At 44.0% G+C, this 19,530-nt stretch overlaps 1 protein-coding gene across 11 annotated transcripts in view; it reads left to right on the top strand.

Annotated features, from left to right (window-relative positions):
- R3HDM1 (R3H domain containing 1) overlaps positions 1–16,489 on the top strand; it is a 149,245-nt gene extending 132,756 nt beyond the window's left edge. For all 11 annotated transcript variants that reach the window (XM_061608910.1, XM_061608911.1, XM_061608914.1 and 8 more), the window contains 6 exons: positions 9,330–9,433; positions 10,377–10,543; positions 11,153–11,303; positions 12,868–12,950; positions 13,850–13,934; positions 15,067–16,489. In XM_061608910.1, the coding sequence (XP_061464894.1) occupies positions 9,330–9,433; positions 10,377–10,543; positions 11,153–11,303; positions 12,868–12,950; positions 13,850–13,934; positions 15,067–15,431 (955 nt within the window). In that variant the 3' untranslated portion in view covers positions 15,432–16,489. The remainder of the gene's footprint in view (positions 1–9,329; positions 9,434–10,376; positions 10,544–11,152; positions 11,304–12,867; positions 12,951–13,849; positions 13,935–15,066) is intronic.
- The last annotated feature ends 3,041 nt before the right edge of the window (positions 16,490–19,530 follow it).

Below are 19,530 nucleotides of genomic sequence, written 5' to 3'. Positions count from 1 at the left end.
ATCCAGACACTGACCAGACCCAGACCTGCTTAGCTTTAGCAAGGTGGTGACCTCATTTGCCATCAAACCACACCATGTGATTAAGATGCATTCTTAGCTTTTCTGTGTTTAAACTGCTGGCTCCTTGCTTTTTGGTGCTTGCAGTTCTTAATCTTACTGGAGTAAGCAGTGTTAAAAAGTCTAAATAAATATATCAGATTCCCATCACAGTGTGTTTGGGTTGCTTTTTAAGTATCTATAACATAGCCAGGTGCTGGTGTGCTCTCGTCAGCTTATCAGCCTGTTTGGCATTGAGCACAGGTATCCTCACTGCTGAGCCTTGTTGTGTATTGCAGCTAAAGCTGAACATTAGCATACTCAGCAATGTTCTGAAAATATGGGCTACAGTTGCTTAGTAAAATTGTTTTTATCCAGCTGCATTGTTAAATTATTAAATTTTATCAACAAATACCAAAATTTGTGCTAATGAAACATACCTTTTTATACTCATAAGGAAAGCAAGTTAGCATAATTTTATTCTGATACCTCTTTTTTAAAAATTGAGAATTTACAGAGCTAGTCACATGAAGAAGAAGTAAAATAGATATGTGGTGGAAGGAATGGAACTAGGAAGTTTGAGAAGAAGGTAGCTGTGCAAAGGACAGAAATGATACCTTGTTTCAAGGAGGCTCTGCTTCCTCAGCTTGTTTTGTGGGGTGGGGTATGTGTTTTTGTAAACAAACATTGAACTTTGTTGGTTTCTAGAAAATGAAACAGTTTCTGTGCTGTGTATCCCAGACATGGACATTTTTGTTCTTAAGCATTGTGAACAATGTATACATACGGTGCAAAAAGATACACCGTTTTAAATGGGACTTGCCCCGTTTTTTCTGACACAATAAGAGCCCAGCTTTCCCTGCACATTCACAACCCACTGGAGAGTCATGCATCAATATTTTAATTGCTGTTGTTGGTTGTCTTGTCCCCCTCCCCACTCTTAAGCTGTGCTGGCTACCTTGCCAAAAAATGAGAGACGAGAAAAACACAGCATTAAAAATGATCATTTACAAAGAGCAGCAAAGTTGCTCCAGAGATGTGGGGTCTCATGTTGCAAGTACCAACTGATTTGCTGTGTGTACAGCCAGCTTCTGCTGCAGAACTGATCTCTGATCTAGATCTCAGACAAGGAATTATATGCCTATATATAGCATAATGAGTCCATTTCCACAGCATCTTGACTGCTCAAACTGTGTGTCTATGCAATCCTGGTTTCTTGGATGGAGTTAATTTGGCAGTAGTCCCAGAGCAAGTAGAAAAATTGCCTAAGCTATCTGCTTCATTTATGTCAGTCTGTAGGTGGCCTGTTCTGGCTTTTGTAAAATTTGATACGTTCCAGAGAACCCTTGAACCAACTAAAAGGTGGGGGGCAGATTGTCAACAGTATGCTGATTTGAAAGAACCGTTATTCTGTTCCCAAGCCCCCGGTACTGCTGTCAAAATATTCTTGTCAGATTTCATTCCACCTGCATGACAGCTCTCCCATTTTCCCCCTGACATTGAGAGTGTATTGGCTTGCTTCCTACTCCTTAATCGTAAATAAATATGTTCATTGTTTAAAAATGAAGGAATAAATGTGTAAGATTAATTTTTGTGTTTAAGTAAAGAAATGTTGATAGATTTATTATTAACACTGCAACCCATACTAATGATGGGAAATTATGCTGAAGCAATTTTAAAGAATAAGATTTTTTTAAAATAAAAGTCTATTTACAAGTTGATCCCTTAGAAGTTCTTAATTTGTATGTATTAAGGGACAGGTTTGATATATATTATATATTTATAGCTGATCTGTGACAAGTCGGAAGTCAAAAAAATTTTTTTATTATTTTTATTTTTATTGTGTTATGTTTTTGATTTTGTTTTGTTTGTTTTATGAAAATTTGAATTAAAAAATTATTTTAAAAAAAGTTCTTAATTGCAATCTTTAAATAATGCATCATATAGCATATGTGCATTGTGATTTAAGTATAACAAAAGCAATATCTTGTACAATTGTATCATTTCATTGGCACCACCATAAAGAAGATTGTGATTTACACAGTGAGTGCTGAAGCTGCTAATGCTTCAGATGGATTTAGTCAAGCATTTGAGAAATATGTAGTAGTTCTAATGATATTCATAGAGCTGTTATTACTGTCAATACAACACTGATGGTGGCGTTCATAAAAATTGTTCTGATTTTTCTTTAAGTACTAAAAGATAAACTAAGATGTCTCAAAGTGCAGTCCTGTACATACCTACTCAAGAGTAAACCCCATTGAATTAGAGGGACTTGCTTCCAGGGTTAGTGTGAATAGGATTATAGCCCACATTTTGAGGTTTATTCTTCAATTGGTCCAAAAGGTGTTTATTACTCTGTTAGTACCTCCTATTGTGTTTGTGGAACACCCATCCCACTGTTCCATTCCATAGGGTGGAAGGACATAATGCAGAATTTCTTTCTATAGATCTTTCAATGGATTTCTGCATTAGAATGAATAAACTGATTTGTCACAGGTGAAAAAACTTATAATTACTCCCTAATGACAAAGCATTAGCAGTACCTGCAAATGGATACCTACAACTGACTGTCTTCCATGGTTGTACTACACAAACATGGATATATCGCTGGACACTGAATTAAGTATCCACACAACTTTAATATCCCACTTAAGTCCAATTTCAGTCCCTTATCAATAAAAATTGATGAGTTTCTGGGAACATAGCAATGGTATCCTGCACAGCTGTTATCCCCTGTTATTCTGCAGAAGTAGTATAAAATGAATGTTGAGTTCACCTTGGTGCAGAGTTCTGGCTTTGTTTATATTTACTGGAAAAGAAAAAAAATCTTGCCAGTAGGTTATCTTTGTATCCGTTCCTTTTAATATTTAGGGTTCCTTTGATCTTTGTGTGTCTTGCTTTAAAAGCGGCTTTTTTTTAAGTCAGCAGTTTGCAGTAATATGTTGCATTAATGGCAATCTTCAAAGCTTGGTCACCTTTCCAAAAGTCACTCCATGAATAATTCACAAGAAGATTAGAGAAAGGAGAACAGTCACTAATTTTCCCCCTACAGCAAATGTTTCACACTGTCATTTTAAATATTATTAATATAAATTGTGAGTGGCATTCATTTATCCTAGAGCATATAAATCACTGTTTTAATTATAAAATGACAAATGAATTATAAAATGACAAAACGGCAAGAAAGAACAACGTGTCCAACCAAACTCTAGGTCAGTTATCCTACGTAGGCTTGACTCGTTTCTTCATTCCACAAAGGCCAAAGAGGAGTGTTGAAGCTAGCCAGACCTATATTATTACTATTTAACTATTTTGCCAGGATGGCAGGAGTGCAACGTAATATGACCATTTGCTAGATAGGGCTGGAGGACATTCCTCAGTAGGGATGACTCCTCCTACTGGTCGTGACAGGCAGGGTCTCGAGGCTTCTTCGTCTCCTCTCCTGGGGGAGGAGTCGTCCCTCTCCCCAGACTGGCCCTGCCTGCGGTCAGTGAAGGTTGGGTGTTTATTCTCTCTTCTCTACTCTCAGAGCTGCTTCCTTTGTTTTTCATTTCTCTTTCTCAGCGTCTTTACACATGCTAATTCTCTCCTCTCCTTACATCTGTCTTAATAACTCCCTGTCTGTTTCCCTCCCCTTCCCTGCCTTCACCCCGCGGGCCTGGGGCTCAGGAGGTTTGGCTGAACCCAGCTGGGCTCCCCGGCATCGGAACGGAGGTTGAAGAAGGGCAGAGCGTGGCTAGCTGCAGCATCCCAGCAGTAGCAGCAGCCGCTCAGACGAGAGACTTTGCCCTCGCTTTGGAGCCGCGTTTCCACAATGCTCACATTTAGCGGGATCGTGGCTTCTGCACCCCCCCACTTCTATAGGAAGAACAACGTTTGTCTCCTCACCGGAGAGCATCTCTCAGCAGGGGGTTGAGCGGCTCGCCTTTGAAGCGACTTCACATGCTCTTCCCTCAGCGTCAGGGAGTCAAGGCTGCCATATCATGGCCTCACCCCCTGCCTTCCCACCAAGAGCCCTGCCACATAGGGGAGGCAAGGGACATAGAGGAGTCATGGCAACCAGTCTTATCTCCGTCCCTGAGCGTAGACAGCAGGGGAATGAATCTCCTAGAAGAAGGTATGGATGTTTTCCCCCCCACTCTCAGTTTCCCAAGTTCATGACTTGGGTTAAGGAGTTTATCACTTCTGAAATCAGTGGTTCTCTCCAACACGCCCTTAAACGTAAGAAGCGCAGACACTCGAGGAAGCACTCCCATAGGGGAAAGCGGAGGTGCTTTTCCCCCTCCACTGACTCCAGCAGGGAGGACAGTCATGGCAGTTCACCATCGTGACACATCCATTCCAGGTCCTCTTCCCTTTCCAATCAAGTGTTCAGTCGGGGGGGTTTCACCCCCACCCACTGCTATAACACACGGCGAGCAAGTCAAGGTAGCACCTATCGGTGATAAGGATCCCCTCAGTCGCAGCGAGTTTGGGGGGGTAATGAGGCACTCCGCCCAGACCCACACAGGCTCCTCACCCTCGATGGCTCAGGCACGGCCGGCACAGGTACAGTCGCCCATGCAGGCCCCTGTCCCACAGGCGGAGCTGTCAGACTCCGAAGATCTACTCGAGCCGGACAGGGAAGAGGGGGAGCTGTCTGGTGAGGACATAGAGGTGACCCAGACGCAACCTAGGCTTTTTGCTCCAGAGGTCTTTCAGCCACTCCTATTGAAGGCACGCAGAGTGCTGCAGCTGCCAGAGATAGAGGTGGGATGCAAGGGATCCACCCAGTCAGCCTCGGCAGGAGCTAAAAAGGCTTTCCCCTCCATGGACACCAAGCAGGCTACTGTTTCTTTTCCCCAGGCATTTGATGACGTGTGGGATGCTGAATGGTCATCACCATGTAAATCAAAGCTCCCTGGCAAGTGGACAAAGAAGCATTATGTCTTTGCTGACAGGATCATGGCAAGGCTGCGTTTTCCCACAGTGGACCCGCCTATTGCTGCCCTTGCAAGTTCCGCAGTGTTCCCAACAGAAGGGGAGGGGGGGCCAAGGACCAATGCGATAAGCGAGTCGAAGTGGGTCTTCGCGGGAGTTTTGAAGCAGATGCGGTCAGCTTCAGAGCAGCAGCCACTTCCTCAGTTTTTTCCAGAGCAGTCTTTATGTGGGCTGAAGAGTTGGGTGTACGGGACGATGTCTCAAAATCCGTTAAGGATGGTTTAAAGAAAATGGCGTATGACTCTGCTCTGTCAGCTGATGCATCCATGGACGCCCTACAATTTGTGGCGCGGTCTGTGGCTGCCTCCACAGTGGCACGACGTAACATTTGGCTCAGGCAGTGGGCAGTAGATGCAGGGTCACAGATTCGCCTCACTGCCCTACCTTTCTCAAGTTCTAAGCTGTTCGGTGAGCCCCTCGAGGCTCACCTGATGGAAACTAGGGACAAAAAGAAAGCACTCCCTATGGCTAAAAAAGAGGAACGGAAGGGCAGGCAGAACCAGCTTTTTCATTCCTCAAGGCAGCCTTCTAGATTTCGCAGTGAGCCTTCCAACAGGCCTCGTTGGGGCAGACAAGACAGAGGGGGTGGGCACGCTTCCTCCTCTAAATTGGGAGGCACCTTCTCCTCAGGGAGGACCCAGAAGGGTGCCCAAAAGGTCCCCTCCTCCTGACTGGCGGTTCCCAGAGGCCTCTCGCGGGGTGGGAGCAAGGCTTCTAGAGTTTGCCCCCCGCTGGAGAGACATCACCTCAGGCAACTGGGTGCTGCACATGGTGTCCATGGGATATGCCATAGAGTTTGTTCAAATTCCACACGACCGGTTTTGACCCACCCCAAGGTCTCGAAAACCGGAGAAGCACCTGCACTACCTGGAAGCTATTCCGCACCTGTTGTACATTCGGGCAATAGAGACTGTAGTTCCCTCAGAGAGGAAATCAGGGGTCTATTCAAATTTTTTCTTAGTAAACAACAAAAATGGCAATACACGGGCTATTTTGGATCTCAAATGGGTCAACATGTGGGTGGCCAGGAAACAGTTCAAAATGGAAACCCTTTGTTCCATTACTGCAGCCCTAAGAAAAGGGTGATCTCTGTGGACGTCTCCAAGGATATGTACACATTCCAATTTGCAGACAGCACAGATGCTTTCTCCGGTTCTCATACAACAACAGACATTTCCAGTACAGGGCTTTGCCTTTTGGCATTTCCTCAGCCCCAAGGGTTTTCACCAAGGTCCTGGTTGCTGCGGTGGCACATCTCAGGACAATGGGGATATGTGTGCATCCCTATCTGGATGACATCTTGGTGAGAGCATCATCCAGGGACCAGTCACGCACAGACACCCATCTCACCTTGGCATGGCTCCAGGGACTGGGCTTCATAGTGAACTTGGAGAAGAGCTTGCTGACCCCATCCCAAACTATTCCGCACTTAAGGGTGGTCCTGGACATGCAACTTTTCCACATGAGGCTCACTGAAGAAAGGGCTTCAGGACTTCAGCTGCTGCTTCGGGAAGCGGGGTCATCACCAGAAATGGACTTGATGAGTCTAGCCCGGCTCTTGGGGTCAATGGTCTCAGCATATGACGTAGTTAATTGGGCCCAATTTCACTAAAGAATGTTACAACAGATCCTTTTGCCCTACCAGAAGGCAATTCTTCTACGACACAGACACTCGGTCCCCGTTCCTCCGACTGTGAGAACAGAGCTCCGGTTATGGCTGGAGCCTTAGAGGTTGGTCCAAGGGGTCAGCCTGGAAGATCCTCCACACATAATCATGACCTCAGACACAAGCTTGTACGGATGGGGGGCTCACCTGAACCACAACATAGCCCAGGGTACATGGTCAACAATGGAGGCGGAGCTCCATATAAATGTATTAGAGTTATGGGCCATCAGGCTGGGCCTGCAGGCATTTGCACCAGAGATCAAGGGGAGGCATCTCCTCATATGCACCGACAACTCATCTGCGAAAGCTTATGTCAGCAGACAAGGGGGCACAAGATCGAAGGGCCTAATGCTCGAGGCAGAGCGTCTCTTCAAATGGGCGGAGCGGCATCTTGCCTCTGAAGGCTGAACACCTGGCGGGCACAAACAACTTTGTAGCCAACTGGCTTATCAGTACAGCAATCAAGGAGGCGGAATGGCAACTGAACCCAGCAGTTTTCCAACAGGTGGGGAGAACCGGCAGTGGATCTCTTTGCCACACCTGAAAACGCACAGCTAGACAGGTTCTTCACAAGAACACCGTGTCACCAGGCTCATGGCACAAACTCCCTTGTTCTGCATTGGCCACAAGGCCTCCTGTATGCCTTTCCTCCGTTCGGGCTGATACAACGCACAATCCAGCGGGTTCGGACATTGAAGGCGGAAATTATTCTCGTGACACCGTATTGGCCTCGACAACCCTGGTTTCCGGGCCTGCTGAACATGTCAGTCGAGACACCATGGCAGGTCCCCGTTCAAACGCATCTTCTGATTCAGGGCCCATTCTGCCACCCTCAACCAGAGGTGTTCCGGCTAACAGCTTGAAGGCTGAGCAGTTGTGGTTGAGTGGCAAGGGCTCTAAGGGGAAAGTGCTTGACACGCTACTGGCCTCGCGTAGACAGTCCACAGACAGGGTTTACTTGTCCACGTGGAATGTTTTCTTGTCCTAGTGCTCTGTGAACACAGTGGAACCTTTGTCTCGAGACATCAAGGCCCCCCTGGGGTTTCTCCAGTCGGGCCTAGATAAGGGCCTGAGCGCAGCCACCATCAAGAGACAAGCAGCATCACTTAGTAGTATTTTATTAAGACTAGGGGCCCCTCCGCTTTCCTCCAACCCATTCCTTAAACGTTTTCTAAGAGGGTGACACTTGTTTCCCCACCAATGATTTACAAGTTTCCATACTGGAACCTTAACTGGGTGTTGACGGCGTTAACAGAACTGCTATTCAAACCAATGGCTACCTGCCTCCTGAACCTCTTGACATTCAAAACAGTTTTTCTGGTATCCATTACTTTGGCACGCAGAGTTTCCAAGTTAGGGGCATTGTCCTCGGACCCTCAACTGTGTGTGTTCCACCAGGACAAGGTGGTCATCCGACCATACCCAGCATTCCTACCTAAAATCAGTTCCGTTTTCCATAGGTCACAGGAGGTGGTTCTCCCTTCTTTCTGCCCCACTTCCGCCTGTGCCCAGGAACACAGGTGGCACTCCCTTGATGTGAGGAGGGCTCTTCGTTTCTACCTAGAACGTTCCTTAGAGTTCAGGAGGTCAGAGGCCCTCTTCGTGGCCTTCTCTGGGGAATCAAAGGGGTGTAAGGTGATGATCTACTCTATCTTGCGCTGGCTCAGAGCGGCAATAGCACATGCATATGAAGCGCTGGGTAAAGGACCCCCATTGGGTACCACAGGACACTCAATTCGGGCGGGGGCGGCTTCTGCAGCATTTAAGGGATGTTTCCCGATAACAGATATCTGTAGGGTGGCTACATGGGCTTCTCCACACACCTTCATCAGGCACTACAAAATAGACTCATTCTCATCAGCCGATGCTGCATTTGGTAGGAAGGTGCTCCAGAAGGTGTTGCCTCCTAGCTAGAGGAATCCCACCCGGAGTTCTAGTACACTGCTCAGTCATATCCCTACTGAGGAATGTCCTCCAGCCCTATCTAGCAAGAATGGAAATTTTACTCATCGTGAATTTCTATTTAAAGATAGGGCTGGAGGACATTCCACCCACCTCTCATTCCTCTGCTTCGACCTTCTGGAGTGGGGGAGTTAGGGCTTCTGCTAGCACCTTACATTTGCACACATTGTTTAGTATTGTGTGTCTTCCTTCCTGTGTGACTTTCCCCCCAGCATTCTGTGTTGGTCTGTCACTTCTCTGCAGCTGTTTCCAAGTATAGGCTTCCACGTTAGGGATGTCTGAATGGTTGCGGATATGGGGCCTGATGAGTGTTCCTGGCTCTGTCAGTTTGGTCTGGAGAGAGGGACAACTCCTTCCCCAGGAGAGGAGATGAAGAAGCTTCAAGACCCTGCCTGTCAGGACCAGTAGGAGGAGTCATCCCTACTGAGGAATGTCCTCCAGCCCTATCTTCAAATAGAAATTCACGGTGAGTAAAATTTCCATTTTAGCTCTACTTTCTGTAGTTAAAAAATTACATTTTTGTTCTCCTGTTAATAGGTTGAAATCCAGATCATTTGCAGCTGCTGCTACAATTATAATTTAATTAAATGGCTTTCATGCACTGCAGACATTATGGCTATGGCATAACGTTTGCATTTAATATACCTGGTGTGTTTTTTTCCACCCCCCAAACCTCCTGCAGCTCATCAGTAGCATATCTTCAGCCTCCAGGATCAGAGCAGATACAGTTTCCTAGGACAACATCACCCTGCAACTCTCAACAACTCCAAGGACAACAGTGTGCAGGTATGAAAAGAGAATCATGACAATTAGTCCCTTTCTCTCATCATGGAGTCATTTTCTTAAAAACAAACAAACACTATTTGCATGTCAATGAAATTAATACTTTTCTGAACCCTCATCCCCCCTGTGCCCCCTAAAAAGTCTATCAAGAGGGCCAAGGGCAGCCTTCTGAGGAATGTATGATGGGATATGGGGTAGAATTCTCTAAATTTAGGCAGACCTCTTCTGGCAGGAGCAGCAAATGGAGCAATTAAGGGAGGGTGGGATGGAGGCAATGATGTTAACTGGCTGCTTGCCTGACCTGGCCTTAAATATTTTTGTTACTCCAGCTAAACCTAATCTATCTCACAAAGTTATGGAAAGAGTAAACTTGGGAAGGTGGACCCATTTCTGCCACCTTGAGATCCTTCAAGAAAGGGCAGGAGATAGATGAACTAAGTTATTGGTCTACAGGAAGGTCCAGCTAGCAGTGGGTAGCCTATGTATCCTTTTTTTGGTGTGTGTGGTGGTGCTCAAAAAGCAACAAGTAGTCAATCCTCACCATTTCAGAGAATAATTAGTATTTTTGTCAGGTGTTCTTGGTGAAATTTTAAAGATAGAAGGAAAAAATAATAGCTTAACAGCGTGCTCTGGTAGTTTCTAATTGATATTATTTGGGATTTTGAAGACGTGTTTCTATATGATCTCTAGTCCCCCTCCCTCAGGAAAATTGTTTGCATTCACTTATTGTGCAGTAAACACAACGTGTATAAAAAGTGGCCTGAAGGACTGCCTAATTGCTTCCGAAGCTTATGAAAGTCCTATCCTGTGTCCCACCCCAACCTCTCGCATTGGTGGAACATGGAGCAGGATTTTCATTGGTGATCTTAGCAGGTGGGAGCAATCTTTATGAAAGTGTAAGCTAGGAATGTAAACACCATTTTTTCCTGTTCTTCTTTTGGAGCAGTAGCACCACCACCAGGTGGGGCAATGGTAATGATGCAACTCAGTATACCCAACAATCCCCAGCCTCGACCTCATTCGCCTCCCCAGTGGAAACAAAATAAATATTACTGTGACCATCAAAGAGGGCAGAAGTCGACAGATTTTGGCACTTTGGACAGCTCTGCACAGGTATACCATCTCCTTTAAAAAGAAAGGGGGGGAGGTTTCATTTCATCAATCTTAGCCCATGGCAATTTTTTAAAAATACTTGTTTCCATGTCTAAATATTATATCTTGTGGGAAACAGCTGAGAAAGCTAGAGATCACCAGCAGAAAGTTGCCATTTATTTATTGTTTTGGATCTTCCATAGTTCAGTGTCTTCACTCATGCCCACCAGAAGATTGGTTAGGGAAAGCAGGCCCAATCCTGCAGGAAAAGAAATAGTCCACTAGTGTTTGGGACAGTCCCTCAAATAGTATTTTAACAAGGCTTGCTGTCTCATATGTGTAATAAGAGAGCCAGCTGATCTTCTTAAGTTAATCATCTTGCCAGTCATGGAAGGAATAACTTTATAAGGACTCTGATTTTATATATCACAACTGCATAACAGAATCTTCTCTTTGTAAGAGTTGCAAAGCTAACTGAGATAATTTCAGTCCATACAGATTCACAGTTCACTTGCAGTTTACGAAGCTGATTTAAATAAGGCCCAAATAAACTTAAAAGGATTAATTTCCCCTGTTCTGGCAAACTCATATATAATATCCTCTCTCCTTTTGTTTTCTTTTAAATAAAAGTTACAGCATAGTCCACAAATAGGTAGTCCTGCCACCTCTCCAGTCCAGTCGCCAGCACCAACTCCGCTGTCAAACATGAAGAGCATCCGTCCCACGTTAGCTCCTCTTCCTCTTGTGCCCCCATTCTCTAGACCTTTTGTCCCTGGACAAGGTAAGAATTCTCATTAGCTGAGAAAGGAATACTTGCTTACATTGAATTGGAGTCAAATTTTAATGTTTCTCTCCAGGCATGTCCCCCCCCCAGCATTTGCTCTCAAGACATCCCCCCCCGTGTTCTCATTTGATTCCCTTGAAGTTGGAATTGTCTCCATCCTAATTAAATGCTATCAGTGCAGGTTTCATTATCTTGGAATATTGATAGTGTTGTGAAGAAACCCTTCATGGCATTGTCACAAGATATACATTTGAAAGTCAGAATACTAAATCCTGTTTGCTTGTCCACTGTTGTGTGTAGGCCTGTAAAGTAGGAGCTAGCTTACTTGAAGCCTTCATTAGATTTTTGTTCAAGCTACTGCAGTTAGGTTTATGAGGTTCTTGGAGCTAGAGTGCAAGTACAAAGCACGTTAGGATAAAAGAGCTCTAGAATCGTGCATCTTGAAGATCTTTTGGAGGGGGTCATACTATTCTATCCCCTGCAACAGTGGATCTCCCTGGAGTAAAAGTGTAGTTGGTAGATGGTTAATACAGACTCATCATTTTTAGAGGTCCTCCCAAAGAGAATGGTTTTTACAAAGTACTTGGGTTGGGTGTCCTGTTTACATAACATGACATTGTTATTGGGTTACTTTGAAAGGAAATGTTTGAGAACTTTTAAATCTGAGAACCATGTTCTTTTGAAGGTTCTGGTATCTTTGTCCTGTTGTAAATATGATGGCATGTGGTCTCTTGTCAGTGCCACAATTTTGCTTATTTAGCCTACCACATCATAGACTGCCAGAAAGCAAGACTCGTGAAAGGCATACTGAATTTCAAGGTGTATTTGGTGAAAAAGAAACTTAAAAATGGCTCTTCCTCCTGTTTTGTATTGAAAGGTAGCAGATGGTTCTCATCAGAAAAGCAGCCATATCAGTTTTATCAAAAAAGAAAAACTAAGGCTGCAGTCCTCATCCCACTTGCCTGGAAGTCCCTTTGAAATAGATAGGTTTGCTTTGAATAGGCATGGTTAGGATTGTGCTGTTAGTCATAGTTTTTTAGTTCTGGTTTGTTTGCTACATCAGTTTTGAAAATAACAACTTACTGTAATAGAAAGTATTACAAATCTAATTTTCTTCTAACAGTGGTGGCAGCTTTTGGCACAGATCAAAACTTCCAGGAGTGTTACATTCTATGTCTCCCTTCTTGATACAGTCTGCTGTAACCCCTGAAAACTTGCTCCTGCAATTGGGGGACTGGATCAACATGGGATGTGCCACAGGAAGCTGCAACAGGAAGGGAGAATTGGTGAAAATTGGGGACACTCCCTGCATCAAGCTTTTGCTTAATACATTATAAATTATCTCACTCTTCAGATAAAATGCCCCCCCTTTTAAGCCATGCAAAATGCACCTCCATTGAAGTTTTGCACTATGTAGATTTGCTTAGATTTGATTGAAGAACTTGTTGAAAGCCAAACTCATCCAGGATTACAAAATAAATCTATAATTGACAGTTCCAATATAGAACAGAAATAACATTAGTATTTTAATCTGAAATTATGTTGATTTTTGTGTCTCCAGGAGATGTCAGATATCCTTTACTTGGTCAGCCATTGCAGTACAATCCTCCAGCTCTGCTACATGGACACATAGCAGGTCCACAGGTAAGGGAAGTCCCATCTTCACAGTAGGGAACATTAGCTCAGTAACTTGGATGTAACTTATATTGTAAATCAGATAGATACATTTTATAAAGTGAAAAATGAACTTGCATTAAAGATTAGCTGCTTTCCTACTAGAGGAATTGTTATGTTGATAAAAGTATCCTTAATAAAATATTACTTTTTTGCAGATATAGTGGTCCAATTGAGGGGGGGGGGGACTAAGGTAGTTTCATTTCAAATTAGGCCAAATGTCCATTGACAGGGTGAGGTGATTTTAGGTTCACCTGAAATATGGGATCATACCAGTGTAAGCGCTGTATGTATGGATTGTCCTTTAAAATAAACATTTTTCAGATGCAACCTTAAGACACTAGCAACAAGACAGTCTATCATTTAAGTTGCAAGCACAGTTATCATTCTTGGACCTTGAAATAGCATAACGTTTCTTAAAAATTCTGTGTATATTTGTCCTCTGTATTCCTGTAGACGACCAGGTTAGAGCCAAGTTTGGGGATAGTGACAATCAAGGCTTTATTTGGCCTGGATCTACCTTCTGTGATCCATTCTTGCAGAGGGAAAGAGTATCGGCATTGTGCCATTTTAATCTCAAAGGGGGTTCATTGATCCTGCTCCAGTGCAATGATTGAGTTCCTCTGGTGTGTAACTGATATGCTACTAATTTTTGTTTGTATGTGAGAGAGTACAGCAACGAGCCACTTCATGGATTCAAATGCCGTGGTGCTGTACCTCTTCCCAAATAAACTTGTTCAAGAAAAGGAAGCAGGAATGTACCATTTTAAATTGTTTTCCTGAGATAGTGTCACACTCTCCATCCCTTGTGGGAGTTGAAAATCAACCTCTGATTCTTTGTGTGTGTGTCTGACCCCTCTCACTGGTAGTGTCAGCTTGGTAGCAGACATGGAAACAGAGGAAGAAAACCAGCCAAGAAGGCTGCTTCAGCAGACCTTGGTGCAGGAGAACCAGGTGGGTGACTTATTTTATGGTAACTTTGATGCAACTGGGAAAGTATATTATGTCTGTTTCCATTTTACGATAACTCTGTAAATACAGTTGTTTTCTGGAGATGGATGAATGTGGTGCAGCAACAGCATCTGTGATTGGCTATTTGTCCATAGTGCTTTGCATCCATACTCTATTGTGGCAGCTGTTATTTCACCACCACCACCTAAAAAAGCACATTCATTATCTTTAGCTGATATTGCATAGTATGCTGTGTAAATGTGCCCCTCTCTGTGTGATTAAGAGAGACAGAGTATGATTTTGGTTTTAAAACTGCTACCACATCTGGAATGCATGCAAATCCCATTGGACTTTTTAAAACATATCCGTAATAGAGACATAGTTTGCAGAAGACTCTTGCAAGCATCACAAAGTGGAGGTTGACACTGCTATCCCCACAGGCTGGTGTTGTGTGTATTGGAAACATTCCCTGTGTAGTTTCTGCCATGAGGGAAAAGGGTCAAATAACTTCTAACTTTGGTTCTTGCTGGAAAACCTTGCTCTCACAAGTTGTCCATAATTTAGTTGAAATTGTTACAAAATAACAGATTTAGAAGCAGCAGGCTTTTTTTGAGTTGGTGACTGCAGCAGCTGCTGCTACTACTAATGAAAGTGATAGCCACTTAAACTTACTGGGTGATACCCAATTATGGCTGATGGAAGGAAATCTGCCAGCAGAATAGGGAAGGAGGCAGTTTGATGATCCTCCCTGCATTCTTCCTAAATCTATTCCAAAGGGGCCTTCCCTGTCCCACCAGTGGATTCCCTGGTAACCTCAAACCATGTAGAAAACTTGACAGTTAATAGCTAGGGGGAAAATGTAATTTATTGAGACTGTGTGGTAACACTTGCCATTTCATGTCCATACACTACAACTCTCTATTCAGTAAGTTTTTTAAATGGCTGCCACATAGTTGTTAGTGCCCCATTTGCCCCTTCTAGATACTTAGGGGCATTACTGAATTGTGGGTCAAGGAACTGAACCAATATTTTATTACCAGGAAAGCACAACATTTTGAAGATGGGTCTGGATCTGGATATCATACGTCTCATGTAATGAGCCATTTTTAATCCTACGTGTGTTGTTGTTTTTCAGTTGTAGGAAAAGTCTTAGAAATTACTGAACTGCCAGAAGGAATAACCCGTGCAGAAGCTGAGAAGTTATTTGTGGAACTTCTTAAAGTTGGTGCCAAGATTCGGTGGCTACGGGATTCCCAGTTTCTACAGGTGCAACAGCAACACCACCATCACTACTGTGGTAGTGGAGATAGTAATGTGAACACTGAACCTTCCAAACTTAGTGACTTGGCATCTACGTACACAGTTCTAGCAACATTTCCAACCATGTCTGCAGCCCAAAATGCATTGAAGAAACAAAGTAATTCACTGAACAAATTTAGGCTGAGAACAAGCAAGAAGCACTACGACTTTCACATTCTGGAAAGGGCTAGTTCTCAGTAACAGCTACTCCACTGAACATTCAGCCTTTATTACTTCCATGTCCTTATCTCCTCTACTTGATTGGCTTGATGTTTATGGGTTTTTGTTGTCTTCATAAAAGACTCCTTGGATGTAATGCGACAGTAAAGCCTTTGAAAAATAAGCCTAGTGATCCAGGCAGAAGATGCAGAAATAAACACACAGTTATATCATCAACAACTTAAAACAAGTAAAACACTGCTGTGATGTGAAACGGACAGGCAGCCTTCTCTGAAGAATGCTGTTAAAACACCCCTTTTGTAGTAGTTTTGTTTTATATTTCCGAATTCTTGTATCAGATCCAAAGCTCTGTTGTACAGCAAACCTTTGTTCATAAGGAAAATCCATATTCTTACATGTGTTTTGTAATCCCTTTGCACATAGCCAGCACACTTTATCAGTTTAAGGGCAGTGATCTGGAGGTGGGAGTGAAAGAGAAGAGCTCCTAAGGAATTAACACTGTGTTTCTAGCCCAATATGCAAATGGCAAGGAAGGTAGCACGTTTTTCTTCCTCTCTGTTCTTCTTCCAATGGTAATGGAGTCCAACAATAACTACTGAAGAACCTTCTCCAGTCCTTTCCTTTCAAGATTTACTTCAGAGATGTGAATGTTAACTGCCAATAAATTCTTCTCCTGAGCAGCTTGTTTCTGTCCCAACAGGATAAGTATTAAAAAGGAAAAATGAACACTGCAGATAATTTTTAACTGGAGCCCATTAGTTTTCAATAAAAAGTGAGGAAATTCAATGTGACTCCCCAAATGGCAAAAAAAGTTTGCACTTTAATTGTGTTCCCATTGATATAGTTTTCTTTCTTTTTACTGTAAGAGTAATCGCATTTGATAAGTGCTGGAAACTTCTTAAGTGGTTTAAATATGTTTTTTCATCATTTGTAGAGGATCACTGGACATCAAATGATTCATTGCACATATAAAGGAGACACCTTTTTCAATTTCTGTATAATTTTGCAAGGCTGTACAATGTGTGCTGATGCAAGCCTTTCTTCAGTTTGGAAAAAAAAATAAATGTTTACAAGTACAAGTTTTCTGGTGTACTTTTTTAAAATAAGAAAGCTTGAAAGAAATTGACATAATTGATATCCATTATCATGTAAGGCAGTTAAGGAGATAGTAGTGATAGTTATCCATTAAACAATGGGGAGTATTGTATTTCTTCATGAGGTAAGACTTCAGTTAAGTGGAATCATTTCTGTTATAGCAGCCTTACAATGCAATCCTGTGCACAATTACTCAGAACTAAATGCCACTAAGTTTAATTTGACAATTTCAAGTAGCTTTGCAGTTTTAATATAAAAGCCTTTGTTTATAGTCAACATCTCTTTGGCTAATTCTGCTTTCTTATAATTTCTCTGTCCTGTACTATTCTTCCTTCTCCTGAAATCACAGTGGCATTAAGTGAACCAAGGATAACAAGATAACAAATTGGATGGAATATGGTGCTGAACAATTTGGCTGAAAAGTTGCCAAATCCATTTTAATAGTGTAGAATAAAACAGTAGAACCTCAGCTACAGCTATAATCAATTTGGTCCTACTGTAAGCTGCCTGGGTGGAAGGCTGCTTGAGAACCATATTCAAGTTGCTAAAGAGAAAATAGGATACAATTGTAACAAGTAAAATAATGGAAACAGTTCAATCATCCAAATGCCACTGCAGTGCACCACTCAGCTGCTTGATTCTGTATGACGGGCGGCTAAACTGTGGCTGTCCAGATGTTGTGCTCTAACTCCTGTCAGTCCCAGCCAGCATGGCCAATCACCAGGGATGATGGGGGATGTAGTCCAGCAGTATCTGGAAGTCCAAAGGTTCGCTGCCCCTGCTAAACAATATTAGCCCATTCAATTGGAGGTACAAGGGGAAAGTCTTTCATATTGGCCATTCAGATCACAGACTGGCAGACGTTTATCATGTTGGGCAGGTAAGTACTTACGTTGCTGAGGAACTTGGGAGAAGAGCAGAAGCTTTATTCATGATATGCTCCTGACCTTCAGCTCACGTTATTAAGGATTATTAAAATTTTAGGATGAAGGTTAATGTCATTTTCTAGAAGTATAATAAAGCATTTAACAGATAGTTGACACTATATTTTCATTTGCAGCTAGCATTTTAAGTCTTCTAAAAGTGAAAGTATTGCATTATGGGTTGGAACTTCCAAATAACTGGTCTGCTAATAGAATGTTTTTGGCTATCATTTACAAACATGGTGGGAAACTATCATTTATTAGAGCTAAGGTTGGTCTTATGCATGGTTCTTAGTTCTCATCATTAGCATACCTACTAAAATTCCCGAAGGATACAAGAAACCACTCCAACGGCCAGGCAGCCGGCAGAGTGGGATTCTCCTCCTGCTCAGGAGCTGCAAGCCTGGCTGAACACTGGTCCCTGAGGAAACATGCACATGAGCCAGCTGGAAAGCGCCAGCTCCGCCTGCAGGAAGAAGGGGACTACCATCACCCAGGGAAGAGGGAGAGACATCTGCTGCGGCTGGCTGCCTGGCTGCTTGCTTGCTGCTGCTGCTGCTGCGTGGCTACCACCACCGCCCTCTCTCTGTTGGACGTCTGTGCTGCAGGTTGCCACCCCTTGCAGGACCAGGCCCTCAGGTACTCAGCCAGCTGTTGCTGATTTTGTCCACCTGTCCCTTCCCTGGAGGGGATACATAAGCTGGCTGGCTGAGGTGGCTCCTGCTTTGCAGATTCCTGGCTTTTTGTGGGACTGGCAGGTCTTGAATTATGTGCCTGGAAGAGAAGACTCAGAACCAAGTGGGGAGACTTGAGGGGGTCCCAATTAGTGTAGTGACGGGTAGAGGGAGATATGGCATTGTGAGGAGGACTTGCCAGGTAAGGGGAACGCGGCCCAGGCAGTTAACAGCTGTGCCTTGTTCTGGTCCTCCCCACACCCACAGGTTTGTTGGTTGCCCTATCAGCAAGCTCTCAGACTTCCGGATGCTGCTCCTAAACACCAGATTGGTACATAATAAGATCTCCCTCATTCATGATTTAATTGTGGATGAGGCAGCTGATCTGGCACGTATATCTGAGACCTGGGTGGGTGAGCAGGGAGAAGTCAGTCTCTCCCAGCTATGTCCACCAGGGTACCTGGTTCAGCATCAGGGTAGATCTGAGGGTCGAGGAGGGAGGTTGCTGTGGTCTATAGGAGATCCATCTCCCTCTGCAAGCACCCTGTCCATGTGACTACTGGTCTGGAGTGTTTGCACCTTGTGTTGGGTCAGCAGGACAGACTGGGGATTCTGTTGGTGTACCGCCCACCCCGCTGCCCAACAGACTCCCTAGCTGAGCTGACAGGTGGTCTCAGGTGTACTGTTGAGATCCCCCAGAATGTTGGTTCTGGGGGATGTCAACATCCATGCCGAGGACACCTTATCTGGGGCTGCTCAGGATTTCATGGTTTCCATGACAACCGTGGGACTGTCCCAACATGCCATGGGCCCTCTACATGTAGAAGGGCGTATTCTAGCCTTGGTTTTTGCAACTGGACATGGAGATGGTGATCTGAATGGGGGGGGGCTTACATCAGTCCCGCTGTCATGGACAGATCACTGCTTGCTGAAGTTTAGACTTACAGCAGCTTTTCCCCTCTGCAAAGGTGTGGGACCTATTAAGCTGGTCCGCCCCCAGAGACTAATGGATCCGGATCGTTTCCAAAGGGCTCTGGGGAATTTTCTGGCTGATGAGGCTGGCGCTCCTGTCGAAACCCTGGTTGAACTATGGAATACAGAAATGACCCGGGTGGTTGACATGATTGCTCCTGAGCTGTGTAGAGCTCGTACGGCTCCATGGTATACCCCAGAGCTCAGAGCGATGAAACAATATAGGAGACGGCTTGAGTGCAGGTGGAGACAAACTCCAGGTGGATGCAGTTACACACTGGTAAATGCCTATGGTAAGCTCTATTTAGGGGCAGTGAGGGCAGCAAAAAAGCAATATTTTGCTGCCACTATCAAATCATCAATGTGCTGCCCAGCGGAGCTTTCAGAATTGTCTGGGGACTATTACACGCTAGCCCCAAGGACATGATAGAACCATCTGAGGCCCGCTGTAATGAA

The sequence above is a fragment of the Rhineura floridana genome, chromosome 2 (genome assembly GCF_030035675.1).
Source record: "Rhineura floridana isolate rRhiFlo1 chromosome 2, rRhiFlo1.hap2, whole genome shotgun sequence".
Lineage (NCBI taxonomy): Eukaryota > Metazoa > Chordata > Lepidosauria > Squamata > Rhineuridae > Rhineura > Rhineura floridana.
The sequence above is the reverse complement of the archived record's forward strand: the minus strand, read 5'-3'. Positions and strand labels throughout refer to the sequence as shown.